We start from the raw sequence: 19,132 nt of genomic DNA on the forward strand, positions 1-19,132 counted from the left end.
CAGCTTTCGAATTGACAGGAGTGGTCCTCGTTTAGAAGACTGTAATAAGATATATATGTATGCATACAGCATACAATTTCCTATTTAATTTGGATGATACAATGTTTGGTTCAGGATCAGTGTTGGCCTAGTGGCTTCAGCGTGCGACTCTCATGGAGTTTCTGTCTATGTGCGCATTTAACATTTGCTCGAACGGTGAAGGAAAACATCGTGAGGAAATGGACATGTCTTAGACCCAAAAAGTGGACAGTGTGTGTCAAGCACTGGAGGCTGATCACCTATTTGCCTATTAAATTTAAAAATGATCATGAAACAGATTCAAAAATCTGAGGCTAGGACCTAAAGAGATTGTAGCGCCACTGATTTTTTTTTTATTTCTTTGGTTCATCTAGTTTTGAACAACAATAATGGTATCACTTAACATCAGGTGAGCCTCCTGCCCGTTAGCCCCGTTCTATAAAAAAAAAACATGCGCGAATTGTATTCGCGAATGTAGATATTTGCACAAAAAATTGAACGTTGGCGATAACAATTCTATTAGTTATTGCATAAAGAGGTACCTAATTCTTTCGTCTTAATTTGTAACACCAAAATGGACTGAAAAGGAATTGAATTGTATAAAAATCAAAAAGATAAGATTCTTATTTTTCTTTGTTTCAAAGCAGTCAATTTTGGTATTGTTTGTGGAAAACTTAAAGTAAGTTCTGACGAGACAAATCTATATTGATCATAGCAGTATGATCTTCGATGCGTCGTTGCTTTTATCCGCTTAGAGTTCGACGTCTACATGGTGCAACTCCACTCAAACATTTTGTATCAGCTGTTTCTATACTATAAGTATTAAAAATGATGAAATAGTAAGATTAATTTATATTAACTGTGATCTACAAACTTTTATTGTTTTAAGTATTCATCAGAATAAATTATTTTCAAATAACCAAACGCATTTTATTTATATTACCGCGTAGTTCCTTAAAAATCATAATAACAAAAGACAGACAGATACAATTTTTCGGCGTGAATTTTTAATATAATAACTTATTGCAGTATTTTATTTCTCAATACCTCTGAACCCCGAACCCTTCACACGAAGGATAGTTTCGTCAACTATTTATCTAAGTTATTACGAGTCTCTTGATAGCCTCAATTTTCTGAGATATTTTATGCCTAGTTTTAAAAGGAAATAACTTTGACTTTGCACTATTTTGCAAAAAAATACTTTTTTTGCCACTGAGGCGCAAACTATCTGCTATGGACTCTGGCAGAATGACCAGCGCTGTGGAACACTCTTCTCCCCAACATAATGTTGAGCTAGGAACAATTACCACAGCACTTAAACATTACATACATAAAACGTACATTGTTCTTTAAAAAATTGTTATCTCGTTATTTTTTATTTTATTTGATTTTTTGTTATTTTGTGTGTTTTCTTAGTAATAAATGTGTTCCGCTTACGCGAACTAATTTACAAGTGTACCTCAGACAATAAAATTTTATTTAATTAACTGAAATCAAGATGAGAACTTAAATTTCCTTAGGTGTTCAATTTTTACTTAAGAGTTTATGTATGCCATGACAACAGAATTGGTTAAGAAGGTTCTTACAAAATTGTATGACACATTTTTTTCACCTAAATATTATTTGCGATAACTTTTGCGTACAAAGTCTAAAACAATTTTGTTCATATGCCAAATCCGGGTATATGCGGCCTAAAATTCGTTTAAGAGATTTGAAATTATCTTAAAAGTCGGGCAAGAATAAAACAAAATCATTATAAAACGATATTTATTACAATGTAGGTACATATTATACAGTTTATACACATCTCTAGAAACCTAGGCAATACACATACATATATTATTTATCTTGTAAAAATACACAAACATGACACAGTCGATAGATTTACGTAACACTAGAAACTAAAATTTAAGTAGAATCTTTCACATACTATTCCTAATCAACATTAAAGTTAAACATATACGTCTATTGAAACTCAAATATTCTGTACATAGTCTGAAAACTATTTAAACGTCTTTGGAAACTCATCACCGGAAAAGTTCAGGTTATGGTCACATTTTAAAAATTCTAAGGCGGGATCGAAATGCTAACAATATGGAAAATACAACTAAAAAAAACATACATAAACTTAAAAGCGATTTAAAAACTTTAAAACGTCATAATTTTGTCTCTATTTAAAAATCTTATTGTACGCATTAATATACCGCAGATGTGTGTTACTTTCCGTGCTTAGATCAATCATTTCAACTGAGTAATATCACACATCAATAAAACTGTTTAAACTGTGTTAAACATATGATTCCGATTCACATCAATAAAACTGTTTAAACTGTGTTAAACATATGATTCCGATTCACATCAATAAAACTGTTTAAACTGTGTTAAACATATGATTCCGATTCGGTGTCCGATTCCGACGCATCTAAGGCGATTCCATTTTCGTTTTTCTCGTTTCCATTCGGCGGGTCCCTGTACACAGGTGGCACCGACTTTGATCGTGAATTTTTATCGTCCTTGACGTGAACCGGTTGAAATTTCTTCAATACCCTCTGATAAACCATTTTTCTCGGCGGAACTGGAGGTGGCATTAGCGGTGGTTTCTTGTTATTGTTCGGTTCATTTTCCGTTGAGTAATCTGGTTGGACAGATGTAGGCGTAGCTTTATAGATATCGGACGAAAACATATTTTTATCTTCGTGGAATATGTCTCTTCTCCTGTTGTATACAGATGTGTACAGAGGCTCAATGTATTGAGTTGTGTAGCAATTTTCAAAGGAGTTCTCACTCGCTGGTGATTCGGTTGATCGGCTGTTGAATGAACCTTGGGGCTGGTATAGAGTGTCATTGCTGCTCGAGTCGCTATGTAATATAATATTTGCGAGTGATTTCGACTGATTCAATTTGTTGTTATTATACGTTCTCATTCTGGACTTCTTGCTTTCCTCCGAATTGTTTCGCATATCATCAATGTATGAATACGAGTTCTGCAACGGATTCATTGCTGATTTCTCCTTTTCTCTTCCGTTTACCATGGACAGAGTAATGCAATTCTTCGTACACATATGGGCCGGATCAAAGCGTCTCTTGCGGCAACAGTTGACGATGTTAATATCGTAGTTGCCATTGCGCGTGGAGACATTTTGTCCTTCGTCGTTAACCTCCAAGCTCTTCGTCCTCGCTGCTTGACGAGACCAATCATTTCTAGTAAAAATGGTGGCTGCCGATGACGATTTTCCTTCGATATTTTGTGAGGTTTCCCCTTTACTAGTCACTTGCCCATATATTTTTTCGTTCGCATTACTTTGATAGTTGGGACTCCTTTTCTCCCAACCGGTGTAGACGCGGGAGTAATTTGTATTCATGTTGGAAAGTAACTCGGAGTGCGTTTGGTACTGGTTCTGACGTTGAATATTTTCTGTGAACATGGCGAGGTCGTGTATATTACTATACACAATGTTCTCTTGACTGGAAACCAGATCGCGATTTGTATTGATCGTGTCTTGTTTCGTTTCCAACAGATTGTCTGAACTTTTAGCGCGATTGAAACTCTTGTTCGCGTTACTTTTGTCTCCTTGAGGTTCGGAGTACATGCTGTATACTTTAGACGTGCGAGCTGCCTTCGACACGTGACTTCGCGGTGGCTTCTGAGGTTCTAAGCCCGTGATATATTTCGCCGGGCCCTGGCCATAAATATCGGCCGTGGATCGTTGGACGGCTGACTTGGAGACGTAATTTCTATCGTCGATACCGTTAGAGATTCCGATGTTTATCGAATTATGTACATATCTTTCACCCATATATGGCATCGTGTAGAGTTCCTCATTAACCGTGCTGTATATTTCTGCCTTATTAGTATAAATACTTTGCTGTCGCTGATTAATCGGCGGGAGACCATTTACGTTGTGATTATCTGTGTTGTAACGGTTCCCTAGTTTGTCTTGTTGCGTATTACAGGTGGGTGCAGACAGACTGTGGAGAATGTTTCGTGGTGCGGGACTGTTGCCTCCATTACTATTGGAGTCATCTTCGGACAGAGTCAATCCTGAATCTCTGCTCAGGGAGAGCTTCTCTTTTCGCGGAGTCGATAACTCCATGGAGTCCAAGGAGATCCCAACCGAATGAAGACTGTCGCTTTCTTCAGCGCCGGAGTCGAGTAGCGCGTTTGAGGATTCTGGGGACCCATTCCCAAGTAATCCCGATATTTGAGGTCCGAACAGTGCTTCAGCTTTGACGATAAGTAATTCTACGACCATTGGCACGGCTTTTGGAGCTTTATCGCAGGGGACGGAGGGCCAAAGGAGGCTGGGGCCGACGCAGACGCCCAAATTCATGGGACACATTAAGTTGATATTGGATTTCTTGGCGATGGCTTGTAACAAACACACGAAGTATGTGAGCATAGTGTAATGCGGCTTCGGCAACTTTAGAAGTAGCGAGCGAACGGCTGACACTTTTTCAGTTTGAGGTAAATCTGAAAGAAACGGAAAAAAACTTTATTTCTGTTGCCCAGTTTATTTTGTAGTGTAGTGACATCATATTCACTCATAGAATAATATTGTACTTGTGTTATATATAACCGTTTGCCTTGTTTGTAATGTTCGCTAGTCTAGATCCAAGCAGCATACTCATGGCTTGTAAGAAGTCATATATGTAACACTGAATTTTTACTAAAGTAAGACAAATGTAGGACATAACTGATACTGACTTCACCCGTCTTACAAAGTTCTTACAGTATTTAATGCTAATAATTTCTATTTCGCTTAATAAAGGTGGGTAACTAACAAAAATATTAATATATTTATGTTAGTTACCAAGGTTTTAATGTGTTATATCTTCACTTTTTCTAAGTTTTATGTAAAATTGTAATGTATTATGTACAATATTTTGGGACACAGTAATTAAACAAGTATTTTATGTCATAGCAAAAAAAAAAGTTTGTAATGTAGTGATTACTACATAATAATCATTATCAAACGACCCTATTTCTCACAAGCAATTTAATATATTGTAGGCGAACTTGTAACAACAAACCAAAAGAGCAAATACTCACTTAATACTTGTAGCCAGGCGGGATAAAGTTCGGCAAGAAGAAGGGGTTGGGGCAAAGCCCTGAAGAATTCCTTTACCAGTGCCGCTAAAAGCAGAACGGGAGCTCGGTCCAACTCAGGGCAACCTTGCGCCCATGGGCCCAGCGTATCCAGCTGAAATTTATAAACCACCTTTAGAACCAGTTCATATTATATTGATAAAAGTTCCGTAAGACAAGACTTGGTGTCTGCCTTCTTAATGATTTTTAAGGATCTTTGCCTATATACTATTTACTATATACTATTTTTTTAAAAGAGTACCGAGAGTTTTTTACGCCGGCTTTTTCTCTCGGCCTACACCCTCTGTCTTCTTTGCCGATGAGTAGGGATGCCTACGGGTTCGAATTGATTGACGTGGATTAAATGATACCTAGATGATCTTATGTTCCAAAATAAACGTATTTTGTTTTTATTTTATTTTATACATATATATCAATGAAAGCGCTGCATGGGTGAATAAAAATTGGTTGCCTGTAAAGTCGGTATACGGGCGAAAGTTTTACGTGACAACGACTTTGAGTGGTAAAATAATTTTAATGTGAATATTCATTCGTATAGTAGGAAGAAGGATGAATCACTTTTTATGTCTGTCTCTCTCGCTCTTAGGCGGGCTAACCATGCCCGAGTGGAAGGGACGCGTGCCTCCCACTCGCTCTCATTGTGAGCGCATAACGTGAGCGGAGCGTAACGCAGTTTCTTGAAGTGTCACCCGGCAAACCAATTTATAAGACGTTGTCACGTCAAAAATTGCTATGTTACGCTAGATATAACAATACAAACCTTATCTCTAAGCAATCTCAACGCTTTAGCATTCGCACTGCGTCGGAATACGCCGTGCGTATGAGGGGCGAGTGCCCGGAGTCGTTTCAGGGCGTGCAAGAGAGCTGGCGGTGATGACCCATTGCACAGGCGCGTGAGTGAGACGCCGAACAGCCGCCCACCACGACGTAGCAGACGTAAGCCGCGACCGGTACCGGAAGTGCTGGAAAATTGTGTTATTTAATAAACCAGTACCTGGATGGCCGATAGCTTTGCTCGGTATTTTTATTTTTTTATAATTTGTGTTTTTTGGAAGTTATATTTAAGTACGAATTACATACTAATAAAATAATGAAATATGAACAGTATAGAATATATATGCTGAATTGCTGAAAAGTGTTCTTGTGTCGTTAAAGCAATTAAAACAAAAATAGTATTATTATTCGCCGATAGATGTCATTAGTCAGAAGATACATTTTTCAGTTTCAATTGGGACTACTTAAACACCACCTTTTTGTTATTTTCTATCATTTATTCTAGCTAGATCGATTTATCGCCCCCGAAACCCCCCGTATACAAAATTTCATGAAAATCGTTGGAGCCGATCCCGAGATTCCAATTATATATATATATATATATATATATATATATATATATATATAATTGGAATCTCGGGATATATATATATATATATATATACAAGAATTGCTCGTTTAAAAGGCACGAAACCATCGGGGATCGTTTATTTTTGGAATCGTCTCCCGAAAATTGTGTCAGGCATTGGAGGCTGATCATCTACTTGACTATTTTGATGACTTGATTTAAAAATGTAACAGATTTAGAAATCTGAGGCCAAGACCTAAAGAGGTTGTAACGCCACTGATATATTTATTTATTTTATAGTCTCTTAGTACTTAATATAAGGTTAATCGATAGGCATATGAAATATTGTTATTTAATAATTATTTTAAGTGCACTTTATTATTGAAAGTTAGTTGTATTTTTTAAAGAAAAACGTAATCATAATATTCGGATTTCAAATCAAATTTAACCCGTAACTAGTTTTATATATACCCATTTATATTTTTCGTGTACGTATAACATAGGGTCTATATAAACTCCAGCAATTTGATCAAATCATCTACAGTATATTAAAAACTAAATATTTGGCTGAAAACATAACGAAATCGCAACCAAGATAGTCACCCGATAAATCATAGATTTCTATTCTAGTCTTAATCTCGTAATTCGTGGTTACACAACGAACACATAAATAAATAGAGCAAGCTAAGTCAGAGGATTTAAAGACAATAAAATGTTTACCTTTTCAAAGCTTGATTCTTTTTCCTCAATTCGAAGACGAGGCCGCAGGGATTATTCTTGGCATTAACATGCTCCAGATCGAAGCCGTCTTCATTCGACAATGTTTGTCGTATTCGGGACATCTGTATAAAAACGTTTGTTTAAAACACATAAACTGGTATAAAAGCTTCTACCAATAAACTTTAAGTCTTTTTGTACTTTGTATTAAGATTATAGCGAGAAAGCTTATTCCCTTATTGATAAGAAACAAATAATACATCTGTTTCTTTTCATCACTGCATGAAAAGAACTTGTCAGAAAGAGACCAAAGAGATACACTAGGCAAAATAGTGCAGGTATATATTAATAAGGAGGTTAGACAACAAAAATCCAAGAGAATTTTAATAGTTAAATTTTTTAACCATCTTAAATATTGATGCGATGCAAATGGTTTGCGCATTATAAACAAAATCTTTGGTCAATTAATAGACAAGAAGATAATGAACACCAACCTGTATCGCATGCGGTCTTTCGTTTCCTTGAAGAGGCGTGGGTGGCGCATCACGACCGGTCCTTACCCAAAGGTTAAAGTCATTGGCTGCTCCCCAGCGGTCATCTTCCCCTTCATCATGCTCACCTTCAGCGCCTGCTTGCAGCACATGAAGCGCCTGACGGACCACACATCGAGCGCTCATATCTGGATTTACTGACACCGTCTTACACTGAAAATTAACGAACGGATTAGTAAAGATTAAACACTTGTGAGAGACTATTTAATCAGGTTTAATTAGTAATCACAAAAAAAAACATATTTCATAGACATGACATAGACTCGCCATTCAGCGAGAAATGATTGAATATTAATGAACTTAAGACGCGTTTGATAATATATACCTAACCCTCAATTTGTTATATATAAATCGTATTTTTTTTCTAAAACAGTCTACATTTTAAATAAATGCAGTAACAAACTTACATACTGTAAATAATGTTTTTATAGAATCATCATATTTTCATAATCTTTTTTGCTTTATCCAAATAAAACAGGCATTCTATTTGAAAGTGGATTATGAAAATGTGCTAGAAGCTATTTGGGCGTAAAATTACTTTTAGTACGTGTTTTGCATTACAATCTCAGGATATGTGAAATGAAAGTAAAACAAAAGAAAGTTGAAGTTTTCCCACCGAGGCCGTCGAAAAAATTGCATTATAATAAGTGAAATTGTGGAAACTTACGAATTCGATTGAGCTCGTTACATCTTTGTAGAATATTTGAATGTTCGTCGACTTTGGTTCATTCGTCAGCTTGGCGTTTAAAGCATTTTGGATCTTCCTGCAAATGTCATCATTTGAGTTAAATATTAAAAAATAATAATAATAAAAAAAATTACATGGGTCGTTCGAAATTCTCTTAAGTTCACAATAGAAGGATTCTATAACATATATTATTTTCATTTATGTGATTAGCTTGAAGCAGTTGAATCAAATATACCCGGAAATTTAACCCACAGATTATACGCCATTTACCAAAGCATCTGTTAACCTATTTATTGCTGCAAATATTTTAACCAAAATGTTTAATATTACCTGTACCACGTATCCCTTGCTGCTTGGGTGGGATATGTCGCGAGGTAGTTAATAACTCCACTCAGGGTCGGCCATCCAATAAGAAATCCAGTGTCATCACTCTCTGGCAATGAAATCCACAACTCCGCCAGTCGCACACTCTCTTTCAACTTGAAACAGTTCGTCCCTCTAGACTTTCCCACTAGGAGCAAATCGTTGAAGAGAAACAAATGCCGGTCTAACGGTGGGGAGGTTGAACCCATGAGGGTCAATTGGGCAGGTGCTTCCATGATAAATGTGCGTGGCAGAAGTGAGCTGTTCGCAGTGACTGTACCGTTGATGTCAAGGCTCGGTCGTTTGCGTAGACTCTTCGATTTCTGAAATTATATATTAGGTTAGCTTTAAAGTATACTCACGCTAGAAACTTGTTATCTACATGAGAAAAAAAATTATAACATAAAAAGTAAAATATATCACACCGCAGTCGTACACTGTTATTGAATTAGAGTCCATCTACTAAAAATCTTCGCAGGGCTATCCGAATTGGGTCCACTGTTCCTATATCTTGGATCTCAGCAGTTGCGAAGACTCGCTTCGAAATAGTTAATATTTTTGAAACCGTCTTCGGGTCTAATTTTAGGTGGATGTGTATGATTAGTGTATATACATTAATATTAGATATGTAAATTAGTGAAATTATATACAGACAAATGACCACATTTGGATAAATGGGTCCTGAATTGTATCAGTCATCATCATGCCAATAATCCTAACACAATCGTAATATATCTTATATATAAAATTCTCGTGTCGCGGTGTTTGTGGTTTAACTCCTCCGAAACGGCTCTCCCGATTCTCATGAAATTTTGTGTGCATATTGGGTAGGTCTGAGAATCTGACAACATCTATTTTTCATCCCCCTAAATGTTAAGGGTAATCCACCCCTAAATTATTATTTTTTCAATTTTAGATGTAAAAAAAATATTTTTTGTACTAAATAGGTAGGCTCAGTAAAATCTCATTACGGAGAAACGGAGTTCGCGGGGCAGCTAGTATTATTAAAAATATCTAAAGGACTCATTATATGCAATTAAACCTAGCCTTAAAATTACAAAATATTATAAACTAATAATATATATACGTAATAATTAATCAGGTGCAAAATATGAGTAATGTTTGTTTAAAGAATAAAGATGCTGCATTTTATCACGATCCAAAAGTTATTTCAATCAATGAAGGTAAATGTTTTGTTTGGCGAGGTTCACTGCTCGTCAGGTGTATCTAGTGGAAACTTTGCAGAATCTGCAGTGTTATAATTAGTAGTTTCCTGTTATCTCATGCACACCTTTTAAAGCACAGATTACGAAATCGCAATCATGTATGTAGAGACCACAGACTATAAATTCTTATATAAATAAACATAGATACTGATTACGAAATAACTACTAGTTACTTAATAATAATCGTTTCTAAAACTAATAAATTATTATTAGCACATTTTTATTCAGCTCATATACAACGAATAAATGCGGAAAAAGATTATGTGCGTTATGTTTAACAGAACTGTTTTTAAACTAACTAGATGTCTGCAAATGGAAATTCTGTGATCATATCGTATTAGTTTTTCTATAGCAATATTTAGTGCTCTTGGTAGAAATATATATATATATATATATATATTTATAATATAGTATCTGCACCGGCAAACGACGTTAGGCCATGTATATTCTTCCTAGGATTTTTTTTAAATAAAAATAACTATGTACTAAAAAAATAAGCGTCGATGAAAAAGGGTTGTATATATTTTTGTATGCTTTATCATAAAAAAAACAAAATAAAAAAATGTTTTTTTTTGGGGGTGGACTCCCCTTATCACTTAGGGGTTAGAAATATAGATAGTAGCCAATTCTCAGACTTACTGATGACTGAAAAAATATCTTAAAAAATCGGGCAAGCCGCTTCAGAGTATGGGAACGAACATTGTGACACAAGAATTTTACATAGAGATATTTACCTGAGTGTGATGCGAGGCAAGGGCATCAGCATCGTGTAGGGCCAAGTAGTCATGAGGGAAGAGATCTTGAACGCGTTCGAGATCTGAGAGACGCGAGGCTCGCCGCCGTGCGCAACCGCCTCCGACCAATCGCTCATACTGGGCAAGACGTTCGATCTGTTGACAAAACATTTGTATCAATTGGGTTGTTTATATAAATAGATATATGTCTATAAAAATCGTATTTCCACAGTTGATTGATAAATGTATCCAATTCACATCCATGGAATCAAGACAATATACGGAAGAATATAATATTTAACTTAATTTAAATAAAAATATAAGTGAAAAGTTAATTATTTTAGATTTCGGTCTCTGTATCTATCTTTTCTAATAAGTAAGTAATTTTTGTGTCTAATGCCTGAGTTACACGAGCTAGTTTTTCAAGCTAGTATCAGCAAGCTGGTACTATTGTAGTGACTGAGGTGACCACTACACTAGCTTGTAGGTTACTGTCACTAGCTTGATAAACTAGCCTCGTGTAACTCGGGCATAAGACATGCTGTCGACTTTGGTTCTAAGGTCTGCCGTTTTCTTTCATCGTAAAGCGAGTCTTAAATATGCAAATCCAAAGTCCATTACTGCCGTGAATCGAACCTACGACCTCGATGTGAGTCGCTGAAACCACTGTACAATGCTGCTCAACTAAAATTACATACTTGGATACAATTCTCATTGTAAATAAAAGCCAAGCAAAATAAGGAACCGTCGTAATGGTCAAACAAACATTTATTTACGTCACAGTTGTAAAACGCTGAAAATATTCTAGACGCATCGCTTGAGGCGCAAGATGATGTATGAAGATGTTTCTTACGCCTGAAGCAAATTGCTTTGAATTACGAAGCGTTTGAATATCGCGTTCAATACTTCATTTACGACGTTATTCATTCATAATTTAAACATAGGATTATGGTTCATTACACAGCGCTATTGTCGAGTATAGATAATCTAAATTCTAATAGCATACGCACTACTGAGGGAGGCATCCTCGGCGCACTCTACCGTGGCGACGACAATGCTTCTGTATAATGTAGGGACCGTGAGAAGATATCCATTGTATGCACATTTAATTTACTCACGTACCTACAATGCGTTTTAATTTCAATATCTTGCTTAGCTCATAAAAACCATATTGACAGCATACCTAAGTAATAATTCTGGGAATTATAGTATCGTTTAAGAAACGCGTTTAAAATGCAATCAATCGTGATTATAATAAAATTCATTCGAATTCGAACATTACCAAGTGCTAAAATATCCATTTAAAACATCATTTACACTTGTGTGTTAACGTTTTTATAGTGGGCCTTTAATTTGTGGTCTCGAATTCGAGGCTTCGATTGACGGCTGTCAGGGTACAAAAAACCAGAGGTTTTATCTTGGTATTAAGGGTAAAGTGGGTGCCTGACACGAATTTATTGTGGTGTAAGTAATCTTAAATGCACATAACCGCGGGCTTGTGATACTTATTCGACCAGACACTGACAACCCCGTTACGCGATCCAATTTGTAACATGATTACGTCAATACGATAATGTCGATAAGTCTTTACCTATATATTGCAATGTTTGCCTACTTTTGAAATTACTATCACTTATCACCTACCTAAACGTTGCCTAATTTGGGCAATTACGATAAATATTTGAAAGCAAATAGAACTCTTCAACCTCAGATAACACTAATCCTTTAAGTCTATGCCGATAAAAGAGGTTTTATAAACATTGTTTGACGGTTAAAGGCGCCAGAGATTCCCAAATCTAAGTACCAAGAATTTGGGACATTAAAAATAGGCACGAAAATATTATCTCTTGTCGAGTTACACGGAACTGCACTTTCTAACTCAAATGTTTACTTCAATGTGGGCACGTTAAGTTTTAAGATAACGCACTGTCCCAAAAGATAGTGATGCGTCGCCAGTGCTTTATGGATGTGCTTTTACAAATTATCTTTATCACTTTTTACTGGCCACTCCTAAGACGTTTACGGCCCAAAATATACCGTTACTACTAGTATAATGGTGCTTGAAGCTTTTGGATTTTTTGGCTTCGGGCGCGTAACAAAATATGAAAACTTTTTAGAGCGAGCTTCTAATTCCAGCTATACAACGATAACGAGATTTCGAATAGAACCTTTTTATCTACCCGGTTTGATGTGAATTTCGCATGTGTGCATTCCTAGAATACCTTACAAACCACTAGATCGGAAATACCTTTACCAGTTCATGTAACATGAAGGCAATAAAATATGTTTGACTAGAACTGCCTTTCACTTTCGTAACACAAGTTTTCGCCCTTCGTCAACAGTCTTTATTTGACATGATCATTAGCGCCGAATTCTACTATGACGTAATGATTTCGGTGTTCTTTCTTTGTTACGTCATTTGAAAGACCCTGTTTATACTCAAAATATGATTCGTAACAACTACGAGTTTAAAAAAAAATTAAAGTTAAGATATTGAAACCCTAATAATAAGCTATTATTAGGAATAATTATCTGGTCAGCAGCAATATTTAAATCTTTTAGTTAAGTTTATTAGAGAACTAACAGTAATACGAGTAATATTTGATCTTTACACAATTTCATATGTTTATAAAAACTATGAAATATTACTTAAAATTAACTCAAACGAGTTATATCATTATTCATTAGACGCCAATTTTTTTTTAATTCAATTCAATTTCAAAAATCATTTGTTCATGTAGGTAACATAATGTACACTTATGAACGTCAAAAAAGAAATATACATTGATTTACATTAAATAGGGACCTATGATAAATTTCACCTTGCATCTATCACATACATTAATTGATTAAATTGTGATCCTTGTGCCCCTTATATACCTATTAAAGGGCATAAGGATCTTAAAATTGTATAATCTTGCCTATAAAGAAATCCATCAATAAAACAAGCAAAAAGGACAACTATAATTGAAAGAGCCGTTACATTTTTATTTCATGTATAAAGAATTTTTATTCAGTGCAGTGACTGAAATCAAGTCATAAAAGCGATATGTAGACCATCGAAATTATTGGATCATTTTTAACGGTACCAAATTTATTTCCACGTTCGCAGAAAGGAATAATTAGGGCATGATTCATCAGGAATGTTGGAGATTGTAACACGAATACGGCCTGAAACCAATCTAATACAAGCCCCAAAATGCATTAATAATGCCGAACACAATGTAAAGTAATACTTCTTTGAACTTAATAACAATAAATAGTCATAAACAGTATCGTTACGTATAACTTAAAACAGACCACTCTGTTATATGACCCTATGTGGGGATTACATCACAGGAAACACAATAAATATGAACTATAAATATCTATATTGAAATACCATAAAAGTATTCAACAATATCATAAACAAAAGGTCAAGATAAAACAACCGTTAAGTGAGCATTGAAACCTCGTTTTTGTGTCAATAAACAAAAACAGAAAACAATGGAACTTATCTGAACAAAAAATTATTTAATCCTTATCGAAGCGACATCTTTCGCCATTGTACAGACGCCAAATAAACTAAATTGTCGATTTATCCCGAGTGAAAATCGATTGTAAGTGATATATATAGGAAATAATGACCTTTCACGACTGTGCACGCCCATATTGTATATGACATACGAAAGTTAAAAAATAAAGAAAGCATCTTCCTGGTCCGGTATCGAGGGCGCCAAAATTTGTCGAGAAACAACACAAAATGGTGGCGCGCTTCGTTTGAATGTGATTGGTCAAACGAAACGATAGACGAAGACGCTGTTGATTATAATAAAAAAAATCCGTTTGACATTTTAACTTCCTGTAATATGAAAGAAATTTGTGTTTTTTCAAGGGTCACTGTTAGACCAACTGTTTCCGAGCAAGGAATTGTTAAATTTTAACGCGGTTTTAATTTTTAAAGGTAATTTCGACTATTGTCGTGGTTTAGAATTCCACAATTTTGTACTTAGAGTTATCATTGATAAGTTAAAATTTTGGGTACTGAGGTTACGATGTTAACAAAAACAATTTGTCTTAACTACGAGTTCATGAATCTAAATGACACTTATGACTAACCAATAATTTTAAAATAGAATTTATAAGTGAGGTAAAAATTAAAGGGCTCATATTGGCTTCAAGTGTGCGATTTTTGTTTGCATTTGTTTTTAATTTTTAACTAAAATATATACATATATGAAACTTAACTAATGTTGGGTTACATAACTTGTGACAAAAACAATAAATAAAATTTCAAACAAGTACTAAAATCAAAATATTGTTTAATATAAAGCAATTACAACGCTCCATAAATCATAAAAGCGATATCAAGCGTGGAATTTTCAATTGGGATGATGCAGGGACTGAATCGAAATAATTCTGGACGATGAAGTCATTGACCCCAACCCTTGAACGGCGACGCAATAAAAACGAGGCATTTTAAAATTTCAAACATTTCTTTTCGTTGTACTCGGTAATTTTCCGATACATCTCGCGTGTTGTTTATATCAGCATTCCCGTAAAGTAATGGTTACATGACTGAGGACATTCTGATAGTTGAAACGTGTTGAAGAATACTGAGATGTCTCAAGCATTACAAGAAAAGTGGATACATTAGCGCGACATCAAACTAAAAAGATGTATACTATGTACATAATTTGGAATGAGATTGGTTCAGTAAATTTAAACGTCTTTCCGACTTTTACATAGTTAAGACCAAACCAAACGAAACGATGATCTCAATCATTTTGGTTTACATTGGCGGAGGAACCATGTTATTTCTATCTTAAATAGTCTTTATGCTCTATATAAAGTATGCCAAATAAGTGTGCGTGTTAATTTTATAACACAGAGCCTCTTTGAGGGCTTGTTATCAATGGAAACGTGCTAATATAGCCTAGATTTGTAGTACAAACTACTTTATCTTTATTTTTAGTTTGCTAAAAAGTTTGCTGCGTATTGTTTTTCTTTTTTTACTACTTACCAGTAGTTTTTAACTACTAATTATAATTAGTATCCGAAGTATAGAAATAACAAATATATTGTAAATTACCTAACGTGTTAGATTTAGAGATAGCATAAAATAGCCCAAACTCACAATCCTGATGGATTTTCGTTTGCTTATAGCGTACATATAAACAGGCGCGTAAATAATGATGAAACAGATGCGTCTTCTTCACGCTCCATTACTCCAGATCGTAGTATATAACGCTAATTTGAAAAAAAATTAAATAAACATTGCCACAGCTGAGCTGCTTAGACTTATGTGATGTGGTAATATATCTGAAAGCTTATAATCATTGCAGTGAGGCAACTCTCAAATGGCAAAAGAACCATGATTAGCTTTAAAACTCTGAGTGACGTCTCATATTATGTAACAGTTAACAATGGCCGTCAATCATTGGAGACGATTTTAAATAAGCCTATTGGAGAAAGTAGAAGGCGGGGTGGCATAAACTCATTGATGTGATTGAGGCGAGTTCAGGGCCTGAGTCTAGTCGATTGTTCCGAATGGATTAAACCGTATAAATTTAAGTAAAATAAAGAAGTAGACCCGCCCTTTTCCTTTTTAATATATGGACGCTAGACTTATCTAATCTTATTTGATTGATTGCACATATACCAGGCCAGTCACATTTAAAATGTGCATATTCAATAATGCAATAACGTTAGACGTACGGACATGAATAAGCCTTAATTAATGAATTATCAGCCTTTGTTAAAAATGTCTATAAATTGCGTAACGATCTTTCGACATAAGCCCATGTTACTGCCTCTTTTCTACATATTTCGATTGAACAACTAACGATCCGATAATAAGTCAGTGACATCGGGAATTTAAAAATCGTTTAAAATGTAAGCGGATTTGTGTCACAATGTGATTTACTTTGATACCCAGATTAAGTCAAAACGAGCCGAAAATATAAAATTGTATAGTGTCTAGTGGTTTTCACATATTTAATATTTTACAAATACTTTATATAAGTACCGAATTATAAATAAGTCAAAACCGTTCTGTACATCTTAATATATATAAATCTACTGTCTCGATGTTTGTCCGCGATGGACTCATAAACTACTTAACCGATTTTAAATTAAATTGGCACACCGTGAGCAGTCTGGTCCAACTCAAGAGATAGGATAGCTTAGATCTTTATTTTTAGTCGCAATTTTATTTTATTGCAAATTATTTGTTTATTATTTGATACAATTCTAACAGATGGCGCTGTGTTAAAAGTACCAACGTTTCACATATTAAACTCTCCTACCATTTCCCTTGAATAGTTTACTACTATTTAATATTAGAAAAACTTTAGCCACAGCAACGCTTGGTCGAGTCTGCTAGTCTGTTATAAAGTATTCCAAATTCAAATTATACATTGTATAGATTGACGATGTTGTAGTGTAACGAAGTCTAGCGAAGAAAAATAATATAAAAACGTGGAATTCCTTGTAAAGCGTTTACGTTGAGGGTCATACAAGTACTTTTTACTTTTAATTCGATCTAACATGTGCATTTTTATTATTGTTAGGAGGATAAGACATACAAAATATACTAACATGTTATGTTACTTCAGACAGAAGTTGTATGATAAAAATAAATAAAACATTAGACTCGTTATAGTTAAATAATAATCAGGTTTTGGCTTCCTGAATCCTTCCACGGCTAGCTCTTTTCCATTCCTTATTTGGATTTTAAAATCTGTCATTACAATTTATGCGGTAATTCACCCGTGCACTGTTTTCACTTTACGCAATCATATTTTTCCATTGATTGACTTCGTATTGAAGTCGGCTTACCTTTAACGAGATAAGGACTTTAAAAATACTACTTAAGATTAGTGAATGGCGTAATAAGTTTAATTACTCCACTGAAAGACAATAAATATATAATGAAACATTTTATTATGATAAGTAAAAACAGGCATTGAATTGACAAAATCTGTCTTTAGAAATGTATGTCTTTATGAAAGTCCAAACAAGATGGCGTTGATTGCAACTCGCGATTCATTTTTTATCTGATGTTAAGTGATACCGCCCATGGACACTCTCAATGCCAGAAAGGCTCGCAAGTGCGTTGCCGGCCTTTTAAGAATTGGTACGCTCTTTTCTCATTTATTTATTATATAGGTAGTAGTGTTTTATCAGTTACCAATACCATTTACGGAAGCTATTTAATACCTCCGAAGACTACATAGTCGGGGAATTATCTAGAAAATATTTATTAAAAAAAACTTCTAATAGACAATAAGTAATAAAGCTGTCATCATATTCAGAATAAGAAGCCAGCCTAGCATAATAAGCATAATTCAATAGAAATTGCATAATTATATATTGTATGTTGCAGCTAAATACCATACATTAGCCATAAAGGAGGTCACATTTGACATCCCTGACAATGTAATTGGTCACGACTGTCTTCAAATGTTAATCGCCAATAAATGAAAGTGCCAATCACAAACAAATATTTATTAATACTCTATAAGCTATGAACGCCTGGTACATCTGCCGACACCAACATTTGAAGTTTAAATTATTTATGTGTGACACTTATGAACAAAGTACTTTTTGAGTATGGAGTTTCGATTTGGACTCGCTGACGTTGTTAACAAACACATAATGCCGCAGATGCGTTGTTGAGCTTTTAAAAAAACAATTAAATGAATCAGACACGGAAATGCCATACGTTTTAGGCGCGGAGAAAGATTTCGAATAGTGTTACTACTGTCCCACTTTTCTAAGTTATGTAAGATGTTATCGACTGTTTTACTTATATACATCGGTTTTGTATAGGAAGTAGATTCTGTGTTTTTAAAAACTGAATCTATTGAATATAGTAATAATTGGTACATATCTATGTATTCTTTGTTTAACGTTACATATACATAAGAAATTTGTTTATATCACTGTGATTCGCGAAATATATACGAATCACAAAACATATATTAATATACCTACTACAAAATAAATAAATCATATATGTTAGATTCGTTATAATTAAATAATAATCAGGTTTTGGCTTTCAGAAATCATTCCACGTCTAGCTCTTTTCCATTCCTTATTTGGATTTTAAAATCTGTCGTTACAATTTATGCGGTAATTTATCCGTGCACTGTTTTCAAAATTCAAAATACATTTTTAAATTCGTAAAAAGTACTCCACTTTTAATGGTTATTTTTCTCTTTTTACTATAACTCGTCTAAGCATCAACTTATAAATGAGACCGTGACGAAAGGTTCAGGGCTATTTTTTGTAGGCATCACCCACGATAAACTAAAACTATATAAAGTGGGCCATAAAATCGTTAATTTATTACGCTTGAAATAACGTTGATTTTCTAATAACAGTTCTGTTTACAGTCATTAGC

At 34.6% G+C, this 19,132-nt stretch overlaps 1 protein-coding gene across 3 annotated transcripts in view; it reads right to left on the reverse strand.

The window, feature by feature from the left end:
- Positions 1-1,768: 1,768 nt before the first annotated feature.
- Positions 1,769-19,132, reverse strand: part of LOC110998110 — a 124,208-nt gene continuing 106,844 nt past the window's right edge. Inside the window, exons 4-12 of one of the 3 annotated variants that reach the window (XM_045632837.1) lie at positions 10,747-10,902; positions 8,754-9,109; positions 8,403-8,499; positions 7,679-7,888; positions 7,188-7,309; positions 5,886-6,087; positions 5,069-5,219; positions 2,406-4,489; positions 1,769-2,311 (exon numbers count right to left, since the gene is read on the reverse strand). In XM_045632837.1, the coding sequence (XP_045488793.1) occupies positions 2,306-2,311; positions 2,406-4,489; positions 5,069-5,219; positions 5,886-6,087; positions 7,188-7,309; positions 7,679-7,888; positions 8,403-8,499; positions 8,754-9,109; positions 10,747-10,902 (3,384 nt within the window). In that variant the 3' untranslated portion in view covers positions 1,769-2,305. Of the gene's footprint in view, positions 4,490-5,068; positions 5,220-5,885; positions 6,088-7,187; positions 7,310-7,678; positions 7,889-8,402; positions 8,500-8,753; positions 9,110-10,746; positions 10,903-19,132 lie in introns of all 3 variants that reach the window. The other 2 variants (XM_045632836.1, XM_022266570.2) reach the window with 2 other exon arrangements.

Source organism: Pieris rapae, chromosome 21 (assembly GCF_905147795.1).
Source record: "Pieris rapae chromosome 21, ilPieRapa1.1, whole genome shotgun sequence".
Taxonomy (NCBI): domain Eukaryota; kingdom Metazoa; phylum Arthropoda; class Insecta; order Lepidoptera; family Pieridae; genus Pieris; species Pieris rapae.